The sequence below is a fragment of the Meleagris gallopavo genome, chromosome Z (genome assembly GCF_905368555.1).
Source record: "Meleagris gallopavo chromosome Z, MGAL_WU_HG_1.1, whole genome shotgun sequence".
In the NCBI taxonomy this organism is placed as follows: domain Eukaryota; kingdom Metazoa; phylum Chordata; class Aves; order Galliformes; family Phasianidae; genus Meleagris; species Meleagris gallopavo.
The window spans coordinates 13,499,018-13,512,064 of NC_139435.1; the positions used below are offsets into that span (position 1 = coordinate 13,499,018).

Genomic DNA, 13,047 nt, shown 5'->3' on the forward strand with positions numbered 1-13,047 from the left:
CTCAGTTCAGAACTTTTAAAAATTTATCTAATTTTTCCTTCACCATTAAGTTAAATAGAACAGACTTCATCTGTTGAATATTTGGATTTCACCACATATGCATCATACTTCAAAAGCCTCCTGCCTGAAACTTCAGTCAACTTTTGTCTTTCCTAAACACTCAGCTGACACAGTTTTTCAACTGTGGTGAGTCCTTTACCTATTTTTTCTTGTTTGTAATTAGAACGAACAAGTCGTCTACTGAACTGATTTCTCAATATTTCCATTGCAAAGTTTAGTACTTTAGGGCAGTCTGCCCTGCTAAAACCCTAAATAACTTCCAAACTAAAATTAGCAAGATGACCTGCTCAGATCTAGACAGATTTAAAGTTGATACCAGGTCAACAATCTAACAGCTGTAATAAAGCATCTGATTAGAATATTTATGAAGAATGTAAGTTTATGGAGGGAAGAAAGGGGGGAGGGAGGGAAGAAAATTGCCCCAGATACTCAATCTAACACTGGAAATGTTTTACAGAGCTTTCCCATTACTTTGACAACGTGTCATAAGCAGGGAGAGAGTCATTGGTTACCACACAGTTCACTTTTGAAAATATGTTTAATTTTGGATGTTTAAAGAATTTTTTTTAATGTACAGAAAGAAACGACACAAGTAGCATAAGATATTCTAAATATCATCTTGACTGTATCTCTGTGTACACACCAGCTTTTCTTCATGCTCTCCAATAGACTTTTTCAGTTATATTTTTAGCTCCAAAACAAGTTATCATCACTTTCATGCCTTGACACCCCACTGATATACTATGTGGAAACACATCTCAATGTTCTGTGAATTTGGAGCAAAACCTGTTCTGGACGGCTTTGTTTGTTTGTTGTTGGTATTTTTAATTTAAAAGGAAGGAACAGATGTACTGACTTATGGAACAAATTAGGACACGGGAATTACATACACAGAAACTGTTAGGAAGGCTGTGGCAAAGTTAGCAGATATTTTAGTTTTAACAGAAACATTCAATTCAGAGCAATTATTGTCAACTGAGATGAGTCTTAACATTCTGTGTTATTAGTCCTGTCTTAAATATAGAATAAAAAATTAAATATAGAAAAAAAAATTGCTAAGAACAGAAAAATACCATTCATGCTTTACAATGTGGGGTACCCAAGTGATGCAGTAAATTTATTATCTAAACTATGCATCAAAAAACTGACACTGAGTAGCTCCTTTTCTTGGGACTCCACAACTGTCCATTACCAAAATTGGGCCTTAGATTCAATGGATCTGTGTAACTTAGTGAACTTAGGCATAGGACTAAATGTTTAACACAAAGCTATTTTCTCCTTATTAAAGAATAACATTGTAATATAAAAAATAACTTTTACAAAAAGAGCACAAGACGAAAGGTTCAAAAAGGTTGGTAATGCCTTCTAAGCAAACAGCTTGTATTTGTGATAATCTGACAGCATACTGCCAATCTTTAAAATGATCACTCAGATGATTACATATTAAGATATACTAGCTGCAACTTCTCTACTTTTTACTGTAAGTAAAACCCTAATGTTCAAAAATAATGCATACGTAAGTCCCAAAACCAGACAAAATCCAAAGGGAAGTATGCAAGTCAGACCACACGTACAGCCAGTGCAAGTAATGGACTTCATTTTTTCATAGCACAAACTCAGTCTATTGAGATGAGACAGAGAGAATCAAAGTGTTGATATCAGAACTAGATTATACCAAGAAGTAGTTGACTGTTTTGTAAGTACAAGTAATTTAAAACAGTAATTTGAAACTAATTTCTTAAGCTGTCATTTAAAATATTTGGCTCTGTTGACTGTTACCAACAAGAATGTTTTTTTTTGTTGTTGTTGTGACACAGATCCTGAAAGACTGCACTATGGTAACCATGCAAAAACTGGTCTGAAACACTCAGGTCTACTGAAGTCAGTATGCAAGAGATGTTATGAATTCAGAAGGCAGACACGTGCAAGAAGGTATTATGTGTTAATCATGACTGTGCTGGGAATTTACTGAATCAAATTTTAAAACAAGGATGTACTGAGTGTAATTAATCAAATTTAAACAGCAACAAAGCAAAGACGAAATAAAATGGATTCTAGAAATTTACTGAGACAGAATCCTCTAAATTAAAGGACAAAGTCAAATATCATAAAGGAAAATTTAAAATATGAATAACAACGTTGAAGCAAGTTATAAGAAAGGTGTGAGGGTTTGTGTTATTAAAGCACACCTACCCACCGTAATATCTTTCACTATCTCTCCAATTCACAAGTTCCAGCTTCCCTTGCAGCAAGCTGTGTAAATAGCAGAGATACTGGATATTTGTACTGCTTCCCTTTCAAACACTTTGCCTTGTTTGGCTTGGCGAAAGAGTAACTATTCTTTCACTGGCTAGTGCAGAGTTTACACACTATGGCAGTGCACAGCAGCAGGCAGTATGTAAAGCAGTATCAACTTTCTAACTAAGGTGCACAAAAGTGCTTCATACATCACTATACATCTCATCCTTGGAAAGTCTTTCACAGGTCAAAAAAAAAAAAAAAAAAGGCTTTACCTGAATTTAGGAAGGTCTTGGAGACATCCTCTCCTCCCTATTTCACTTCAGTATCGCACAGTAATGTAAGATCTTGTGTACATACCACTCCCTTTTTAGCTGTTTCCATACACTGCCAAGTATTTCTAAACTTGGCTGAACCTTCCTCCTCCTCTCCACTGCAAGAGGATTCTAAGATGATTAAATGATATTATTCACTGTGATGGGGATTTCAATTTTATTAATGACAAATCTGTGATTTAATCTGGATTCCAAACCCTGACAATTTACAGCAGACTAAATTCCATATAATAGAAAGACAATAAATAAAAACAACAGGAGTTCTATTCAGTTAAATTTAAGTTAATTTCAAAATAAGTGATGTTGTTCAACACAAGATTAAAAACTAGACTTCATGAAAACTCCAAGCATTCTCAAGCAGTTTCACATCACCATATATGCTATCTCCTCCTAGTAAAGCCCAGCACTACTGCTGCTCCAGCAGTCCCTGAAGGTAACAGGCACTAGCATCTGTACAAAACAGAAGAAGGATGCAGGTGTAAAGCACTTTTTAAATCTGATGGTGTGGAGGCTTGCACTGGAGACAGACTTGACTGCCAACTATGCCTAAAAGGAGGCACAGACCATCACACTTTTCTCTAAGGAGCTGATCAGATTTCAGTGAATATTCATGGAAAACTAGTTTCAAGTGAAAAGAATTAAGCAATACTTTCACAGCAACAACCAAGCTTTTTGTAGTCAGATCTACAGCCACAGAGACACAAGATTTCTCAGGGAAACTCTTTCAAGCCAAATTAATTCCAGCCTACAAAATCACCAACTACATATATACTGAGAGAGAGAATACAACACAAAATGGCAGCTGCTCCGTTGTATCCTACATTGCTTCTCTTCACTTTTAAACCTCTGTCTGCCCCCTAAAAGCATTCACTCACTCATACAATTTACATATACGTATATCATTCTGAAATCAAAGTGTTAGCAAGAGTGACTGATCTCAACTATGTCACTAGTCTTTCCTCTCATAACACTAACAGAGATACAGAGATACAATCTTATTAATTTTGGAATATTATTTAAAGCAATCTTGACAATTCTGGAGTATTTGAGTTGGTACATCAAATCAAATTGCGTCAGTATGTCACCTTGAAGCTGCATTACGAAATGTCAGATGTTCAATAGAAGGTCACTTAGCTACAGTTTGACTCCTAGATAAAAGTACATGAGATTCTTATGCTTAGTTCTGTTAGGGTTCTCACTATTATTCTGTCCTGTTTGAATTCTTTGGCCGCCTTAGAAATAAACTACCTATTTTATTTTTATATTTATTCTTATAGAAAGATAGCTGTGGCTTTTTTCTTTTTATTATTATTTTAGACTTTGCTCCAATATATATGTATGTTGTTTCTATATGCATGAAAAACAGACATCTGAGGCTGAAGTTCGCTATGCATTAACCTGAATATTTTTTTTCATTGCTTCCTGTAATTTTTATTAGCACATAGACTAACTCAAGCCCCTCAGTCTCTTGGATGTTAAAAATGGGAGAGTTGGAAATTGTTAGTGTTATGAGAGGAAAGACTAGTGACATAGATGAGATCAGTCACTCTTGCTAACACTTTGATTTCAGAATGATATACGTATATGTAAATTGTATGAGTGAGTGAATGCTTTTAGGGGGCAGACAGAGGTTTAAAAGTGAAGAGAAGCAATGTAGGATACAACGGAGCAGCTGCCATTTTGTGTTGTATTCTCTCTCTCAGTATATATGTAGTTGGTGATTTTGTAGGCTGGAATTAATTTGGCTTGTATCTCTGTATCAGAGATTGTATCTCTGAGGAAAAATATTGCCTTTGATCAAGTACATTTTTTATGATGTGGAAACTTACAGAATAACATTTTACAACACTTTTCCCTATACTGCTACTACTAATTTCAATTTAGGTGTTGCTATTAACTTATTATCCAGGCAACAGTATCAATAACAGCTAACAGAAGTCAGAAATTGATCTTGCAAATTATTAAATGTTCACTTGGAAGGGTAGTACATAAGACCATAGCCAGATTTTTGGAGTTCCCTTTTTGTGATGGTTTACGTGAGAAAGGATAATGACTTTTAATGCAGCTTCTTTTGTTGTTTTTCATCATTAACTGCTGTAGCTGCATTTTTTGTAAGATATTCCAGTTTTAAGTCATGTTAACATCAGTCTGATTAAAACCAAAACCGACTGGGATACACTCCAACTTAATTCACTTCTTTATCAAGGCTGGTGGAACTGATGAAGCAGGGTTTGACATCTATTTTTATTTCACATAAAGAATCAAGTTCTGTATACCCTCTTTCTGCCTCACACACTCATACATCTTATTTAATGAAAGCACAGAAAAAAAAAAAAAAAAAAAAACAGTTCCCTCATCCTTTAAATTCCTCGTTATGATTTCATCTCAAATGCATCAATCAAAAGTAAAATGTAATAACACGGGAATTACCATTAACTGAAAATAGGCATCATTAAAAAAAAAAAAAACCACAATAATTGTTCCACACTGGTTTCCTTATTGTCAGCGCTGTGTAACTCTAGTGTATCTAGCAGTGAAAATGTTCATATTTCACAAGACAAGAGTTTAGAATGAGCACCCCAATAAAAACTATTGCTAAGAATGTGCAATGCTACTAGGAGACATCAGTCCACATTATTCAAATCTACAGCAAACCAAATGACATCAGAATTATTCTGTTGCTGTAGTTGACATTTAATCGGGTAAGTCACAGAACAAAATCTGGGGCTTCCTGCAGATGCTAGTGAACAACACAATGCAAGGAGACGAACACCAATCTTACTGAGCAGACCAATTTCAAGTATGTCACTATATTCTGTATGTCAGTATTTTTATTTAATTTCATTTCTGTAATAATGCACTCAGAAGTGGCTGTAGTTATTTTTCTATGTGACGTAGGGATTCACTGGCAATTTCACATGAATTTCTTCAAGGGCAAACATTTAAAATAATAAATAAATCCAAGATACTCCAAAGAGGCTCTCCATCATATATAGTCTCTACTGTTGTTACAAAGTTTTTTCTTTTCTTTTTAAAGTAGCATATCTACAATAAAATGTCAGAAAACACTAAGTGCAGTCAAAGAAAATTTCCTACCTTAAAGACATACAAACTACTGGTATTTTCAGTTAAAATCAACCAGTTAAATACACAGAAATATACATAATGCCTGTGTTCTACAACATTTACAATTCTTCCCTGACAAATCTGGATATACATAGAGAACTGTATTCTTGGCTCATTCCAAAAGTAACACTTCCAAAAACAGCTACATCCGTAAACATGAAAACGCTTACACTGAGAAGTAATACTTTTTCACACATATCAGCATTCTCACAGGAACAGAACATTCAGGCTGTACTTACTAAGCCACAGACACATGTATACCTACCCTGCATTGTTACTCACTGCTGTAATACCCTTTACTCCAGTCTTCAGTAAACCCCCAATGAGATTTTCAGGAATCCCACACAGTCCAAAACCTATGCAAAATGAAAGAAAATTGAAAACATAACAAGTGTTTGAAAAAACAGCTTAAACTGAAGTGAGAATGTGCACTGGTTTATTAAAGCTATTTTCTGAACAGAAAAAAAATCACATTAACTGATCAAAAAAAAAAAAGAAGTAACACTTCTGGAAAGAGTTGCAACCCAGTACTGAAATCTTCCAGTCAACTAGATGCTTCCAGTTTGGATGAAAGCAGTTTACCATGAGATGTCTGCTCATTTGCAATTGGCCTTTGAAGCAGAGCTTCAAGATTGTGGATCTCCTGATGCAGGTCTTAACTGCTCACTGTGCCCTTACACTCATTAGTCCTCCTCTTCCTGCCCAACTAACCTTCAATTCTTCACTGCACAGCACAATTTCAAACAGAAAGAGCAAAGATTTCTCCCATGCAGCATAACCTATAATTAGGTGATAAAAATCTGGGAACCTTAACTGTCTAAGTCCTGTAAATTGGAAGCAAGACAATCCAGATCTCCACCCAGGCTGAGGTACCTTATACCCCAGCTCATTATGCAAAAATCTCATACACCTAAAATGAAAGAAAATGGTACATTTGATATGTCTAAGTCCAAGGCCAGGCTCTGTTACTACGATTATTAGCATTTTGTTTGCAACTAGATCTCAGATCTTCATTTGTCCCTATAAACAGCAACAACAAAAAAAAACAACCCAAACCCCTCTTTCTATTTCTAATTCTGCATTATTACAATGATGTTTCCCGTGTTTTAAACATTACATTCATTACTCTTCTCCAGTACTAAAAATCAGTTGTATCAAGCTAAATAAAGGGATAGTCTTTGAGTAGCCTGAACAAGAAATTGTGAAAATTCAAAAGCTCAGAGAAACAGTGAAAAGAGGTACAGATAGAGAACACTACCATAAACATAGACTAATCAAAATTCACTTCTTCACTGTTTGAAATAATAATGTTAATCCAAAAGACTGAGTTTAGTTTCAGTGTTCAAACTGGCACAATTAAAGTCTAATGCTTTAACACCGTAGAAAAGCATTTAAGGTTTTTCTGAAGCTTTTCCCTCACCTAAGAAATGGGGAAATGCTTACTGATCAGGTCTGCCCCTTGATTAGCAGAGTTGAAAATTACTTATTTAAAGTAACCAAACAATTATACACATTATCAAATTAGTTAACATTAGAAGAACCAAAACAAATGTATCTCATCTATAGAATAAGAGTTTGTGCTCATAAAGAATTGAAGTATTTACCACCAACAAGTATAGTTGCCCCATTGGGTATATCTTTTACAGCTTCAACAGGATCAGTATAAAATTTGGTGTTGCGATGACAGCTGGTAGAAAAATAGCATCCAAAAGCCTGGAACAATAGTAAAAGAAGTGAATGAATAAAAAGCAATGTATGGTAGTTCCATAATTATGACCATGTCCCTGGCTAACTAAGTCTGCATCAAGTGGACAATATCCAAAGAGATTTAAAATTCTGGAGTTTCATCCACAACTGCTGAAAAAGTTCTACTTACTTTTTTTTTTTTTTTTTTTTTTTTTTTTTTTTTAAACATATTCACAAATTCAATTACAGAATCACATTTTTTGGGATTGAAAGGGACCTCAAGAGGTCATGAAGTCCAATCCCCGGCTAAACCAAGCTCCTTACAATAGGTTGCACAGGTAGGCATCCAAATGAGTCTTGAATATTTCCATAGAAGGAGACCCCACAACCTACCTGCCAACCTGCTCCAGTGCTCCGTTGCCCTTACCATAAAGAAATTCTTGAGCATGTTAGTATGGAACTTCCTGTGTACAAGTTTTAGGCCATTACTCCTTGTATCATGTTTATGCTCCTCAACACAAATTACAGCAATCAAGAGACTGCTCTCATTCATATATTATTACTTGTAGATTCAAAGGTACATTCTCACTGAGCATACGAGATGCACAAGTAGAGAGCCAACATCAATACAAACTCAGAACAGAGAGACCAAAGAACAACTACAGATCGGAACAGCACTGTAGTAACCAGATGTCCTTTCATGACATGAACCTTCCCCAGCCTCCTAATGCAGTCTCAAGTTGTCTTAGTGATAGAGAACCTAGAATCAGGGAGGCTGATACAAATACATGAAAAAGAGAGGGTAAATGTGAAATCTACACTTTGTGGCACAGCTGCGACACCAAAATCATCACAATTTCTCTAATGTATTCTTAGATTGCAGTGATCCTAAATCCCTTTTTTTTTTTTTTCTTTTTTTTTTTCTTTTATTATTTCCCACTATTATCATCATGGATAAATACTGGCCAGAGCCAGTGCTCCAGTAGCAATTGATTAAGTCACCACAATCTCAAAAAATTGAGGGTATTTGGAAGTTAGTTAGTATTGGTGTTTCCTCTCCTACTTTTACAGCGTAAGTGGGAAATCTTAGAGAAAGAAGAATGAGCAAGTAAATAACAAACAAGCTTATCTACACACAATTTAAAGAGAATGGCATAATTCTTCTCTACAGAGTTGTCTTAAGATTCATTTATAACCAGGGTTTGGCTCAGTTTCAAGATTATAGAAAGTGCTTCCCTCATAAAATTAAGGCTAGAAGGGTTTACACTGCATATTAAGAAAAGCTTTCTGAACGAATGCTTATTTCCTTCCCACTGGGACCATTAATAGTCACCCACTTTGATGAGCTCAGAAAAGTATTTCTAAGTGGGAATTGTTATACGTTCTCTGCTGTACCACAGCTATTTCTTTCAGAAATATTTTTTCAGAACTGCAGTCAGACTGCAAAGCACACACCTTCCGGCCCCATTTGGCAAGGGCATGATAAAAGGAGCAGAGCTAGCAGCACCAGGCATTTCAGTACAACCAGGCTGCAGGCAGGCACAGTATGGCAGCTGAACAAAGCAACTGGGCTGAAGGAAGGCTGGATACTGCTGCATAACCACACTCAACTCATATGGATAAGAATGTTCTTAAGCAACCACGTGGTAAATCTTCCTAGCTGCTCATAACAGCAGAGAACAAAGGAACAGCACATGTATCCAGCATGCTAGCAGGCTGTGTGTCTCCAATGAGAGTTCCCATACTACTACACTAAGTATGTTTTTCTCAGCCCCTTCCTCATTCTCTGTACCATTTGAAAGCAACAGTCTGTGACTGCACTGAGCTGGAGGAGGAAGCTGAAGCCTCTGGACAGGCTTGCAACTCTGGCAGCCAAGATGCGTAGGAGAGTTTTGGTTTAACTCAGCAGGCAGCTCACTATCCTTTGTAGTGAGATGGTGGAGGGAACTGGGGGAAACAAAGTAAAACCAGTGGGTTGAGACAAATGGTTTAATAGATCAGGAAGTAGAGGAAGGAGGAATAATAAAAAGGAAAACCTAAGGTGAGTGATGCACAACACAACTGTTCACCTGTTGATGACCAATGCTTAGCCAGTCTCTGACCATCAGAAGCTCCCAGGCAACCCCCCCAGCTCTATTGTTCAGCATAACACCACATACAGCAGGACATCACTTTGGCCAGTTTGGGTCAGCTGTCCCAGTTCTGTTCCCTCCCAGCCCCTGGCTGGCAAGGCAGCGCGATAAGCTGAAACATCCTTGGCTCTGCATAAGCACCACTCAACAAGTGCTAACACATAGGTTGAGAATACAGTTGATCACACCCCAAAGTCCAACACACAGCACCATGTCAGCCAGACACTATGGAAAACTCTACCCAAGCCAAAACTAGGATAACTGGGAATAGAGGAGTTGACCAGAACGGTCAACTGATGGGAAAGAAGCTTTGCAGAAAACACCAAGACAGGAAGAAAGAAAAAGGCAAAATTCACAGAAAAGCAGAAGTATAATTTAGCATAATAAAGACCAAAAAAGATCATTTGTTCGTAAAAACATGATGTGGAGCAATTATGAGCACTGGAAAGCAAACAAATTTGTTTTTTCAACTGATGCACTAAGAAAAGCCATGAGCACAGCCACCTGGGGAAAAAAATTAATTAGCTCTGGCCCCACACAGGCTGGAAAGCACCAGAGCGGCGAGGTCTGGCGCAGCCTTCTCCCCGGAAAGCGGGGCGAGCCGGCAGGCAGCGCAGGGCCGCGGTCCGACACCGCGCCTGGCAGCATAGCTCTGCACCTGCAGCGCGTGCGGAGCGCCGCCCGGGCAGGGAGCGCCGGGACGCAAAGCCTCGTCCTGCGGCCGAGCAGCAAGAGAACCGAACCCGCAGCCCGGCCCAACGTCACCGCCCCTCATCTCGCTACCAGTGCGGCTGCCCGCCCGGCTCCCTAGGGCCGGAAACGTCCTATTAATGGCAAATATATATATAATTAAAAACCAGTGAAAAGCATCGCTTCGCTGACGCGCACGGGCGAGGCCGCCCCTGGAGGCGCTGGGCGGCAGGGCGGTCCCCGGCCCCTCACCTCGCCGCGGGGATCCCGCCAAGGTCACGGCAGCCCCGCCGCGGGAACGAGCCCGCTTCGTCGCGCTTTACCTCAGCGCCCCGCGCCCGCGCGGCGGGAAGGAGGATGCGGCGGCCGAGAGGCGGCAGCAGGAATTTGTACGCCGCCATCTTCGCGCTGCGCGACTCCCGGAGAAGGAGCGGAGGGGCTGCGGGCAGAGGCGAGCAGGACGCGGTGGCAGTCCAACGGCGGGCGGAAGATCCAAGTACGCTGAGGACGGCGGCTCGGGGTCACGTGTGCCGAAGGAGGGTGAGGGGCTCGGCACCGACGCCCACTGACGTCGGCTGCGCCCGAGGCGGGGCTGGCGGAGGCGCGGCGGCGCAACGAGGGGCCGCGGCCTGAGGGAGCCGGCGCTGGGCGACCTGACGCGGCGAGCGATCCGATCCGCGCCCAGCCCCCGCTTGGGCGGCCCGGGCGGCCCCCAGAACCTGCGCGTCCCCCGGGGCTCGGCCCTCGGCGGCAGCGAGTCGGCCCTGCCCGGTATCCCCGACCCTGCGCCCCGCACGCTGAAGAACGAACATGGCCAGCAGTTCGGTTCTTAAAAATGCACCGACTGATGGCAAACGTGCATCGACCAACGTGGAGCGCTAATTAACGTTACAGATCATCACTGTGGTGATGTGTGTGTTCTCTGCTTCACTGGTGGTGCCCTACTGTGCAGCAAGACAACTTGCTCCAACAAACGTATCCTTGTAAAGTTTTCTTTCAGGATCTCACATGTGTGCTAAGTTTATTTGTAGATCCGTCTTTTCTTGCACATCCACAGAAGGAGATCTACCCGCCTAACATTCTGTCCTGTCAGCTGATCAATAATTGAAAGCACAAGCATAAAACTTAGAGATGTGGGCTTTCAATGGTTAAGTTCTAGATTCAGAGCCCTCAAGGTTAGCCAGTCCCAGGCAGCACATGGTCTCTCCCAGGCAGTTAGATGGTGTGTTTGGGTGGAAAATGTTACTGGAATAGATGTATACTTGTTTAAGCAGTCACATGATGTGAACGTTTTAGTGCCAGCACTCCTGTATCTGCTAAGAGGAAAATTCAAAGCATGCCTTCACCATTATTTACACCTTCTATAAATACTCCTAAGTGAACAGTTCATATCATAAGATGTCAAATGAAACAAAGATTCACAGGAAAATGCAAGAAGCAGTACAGATGCAGGAAAAGAGAAAACCCCCCAGAGCAGATATTACATTAAGTTACATTCCCTGCATTGCTGTTCTCATCATACAGCTAACCAGCCTTGCTGTACTCGGCTTTTGTCATATGAACACAATTATGGCAGGGTAATTTACAACAAAGAAGCCAAGCTTCTGAGAGTGCTTCTGGTCTCCCTCAGAAGTGTTTGTGCACATCCATCTCATTTGGTCAGTGCTGGTCCATCCTTGCAGCAACACCAATACAGCTACAGTTCAGCTAACACACAAACTTCACAGACAGCAGTGAAGTGTCCCTGTTTGCTCTATGTCAGTAATGTTGGCAAACAGGCCAACTGTTTTGTTTCATTTGTCTGTGCATAAGGAAAAATCAGAACTGAGATGAACAACTTCATTTCTACGCAAAGAACATTTGTAACATTTACTTATAGCTGACCTAGATAATAAGAAAATAATTACAAGATCATGTGCAATGCTATTCCAAAATTTTCAGCTTCTCTCATAGCATTTACAGGAGATATATTTACCTAGAGGAAGACAGAAAGGCTACCACTTGCATGAATGACTGAACACCTCAGTAAACTATGTGAACATAAATGTTCAACTTATTCACAAAGTTCAAGTGAAAGGACGTTACTACAAAGAAAAAAACATTCTTTACAAAAAAAAAAAGGGTATTTTCAGATTTAGTGAAAACTAACATTAAAAATCAGCAGGGAGTTGGCAAATGAAAGTTCATACATAACATAAATACCAAAGGCAAAATTCAACTGGAAAACAAAAAAGCCACATTCTAGTGATTTCAGAAATTAAAGCAAATGTCAGAATCACAGCATCAAGATTTCTGAAGAAAAATTTATTGATCTGATGAGGAGTCCTTCTGCCAACTGACTTTGGTAACAATTTCTCTTGAGGGATGAAAGCCTAGGATATAAACAGGAACATTAGTGTATGAAGGGATCCTGAAGCTGCATAATGAAAAAGAATCAACAACTGCTTGGCAAGAGCAGTTATTTATCCCTGAATAACTTCTAGAGCAGCCCATGGAAAGACAATAAGTATTTTTATTACAATGAGAAACTTAGTAGAACCTCACCTAAATGGGAAAAGAAAAAAAAAACAAAAAAAGAAAAAAAAAACCCAGATGATCTGTTGGCTTTGTTTGTTTCATACTACTCCATTTTCCATTGTAACACTCATACTTTAGGCAGGATGCCCTACTTTCTGATACAGAACGGTACAGTGTCTATGTCATACAATCACAGAACTGTAGGGGTTAGAAGGGACCTCTAGAGATCATCGAGACCAACCCCCCTGCCAAAGCAGGTTCCC

General features: G+C 39.6%; 1 protein-coding gene across 3 annotated transcripts in view; it reads right to left on the reverse strand.

Moving 5' to 3' along the window:
• The window catches only part of OXCT1 (3-oxoacid CoA-transferase 1), an 85,418-nt gene extending 74,453 nt beyond the window's left edge, over positions 1-10,965 (reverse strand). The window contains exons 1-3 of one of the 3 annotated variants that reach the window (XM_085212644.1): positions 10,591-10,957; positions 7,364-7,472; positions 6,025-6,115 (exon numbers count right to left, since the gene is read on the reverse strand). In XM_085212644.1, coding sequence (XP_085068770.1) covers positions 6,025-6,115; positions 7,364-7,472; positions 10,591-10,668 — 278 coding nt within the window. In that variant the 5' untranslated portion in view covers positions 10,669-10,957. Of the gene's footprint in view, positions 1-6,024; positions 6,116-7,363; positions 7,473-10,590 lie in introns of all 3 variants that reach the window. The other 2 variants (XM_085212645.1, XM_085212646.1) reach the window with 2 other exon arrangements.
• Positions 10,966-13,047: the final 2,082 nt, after the last annotated feature.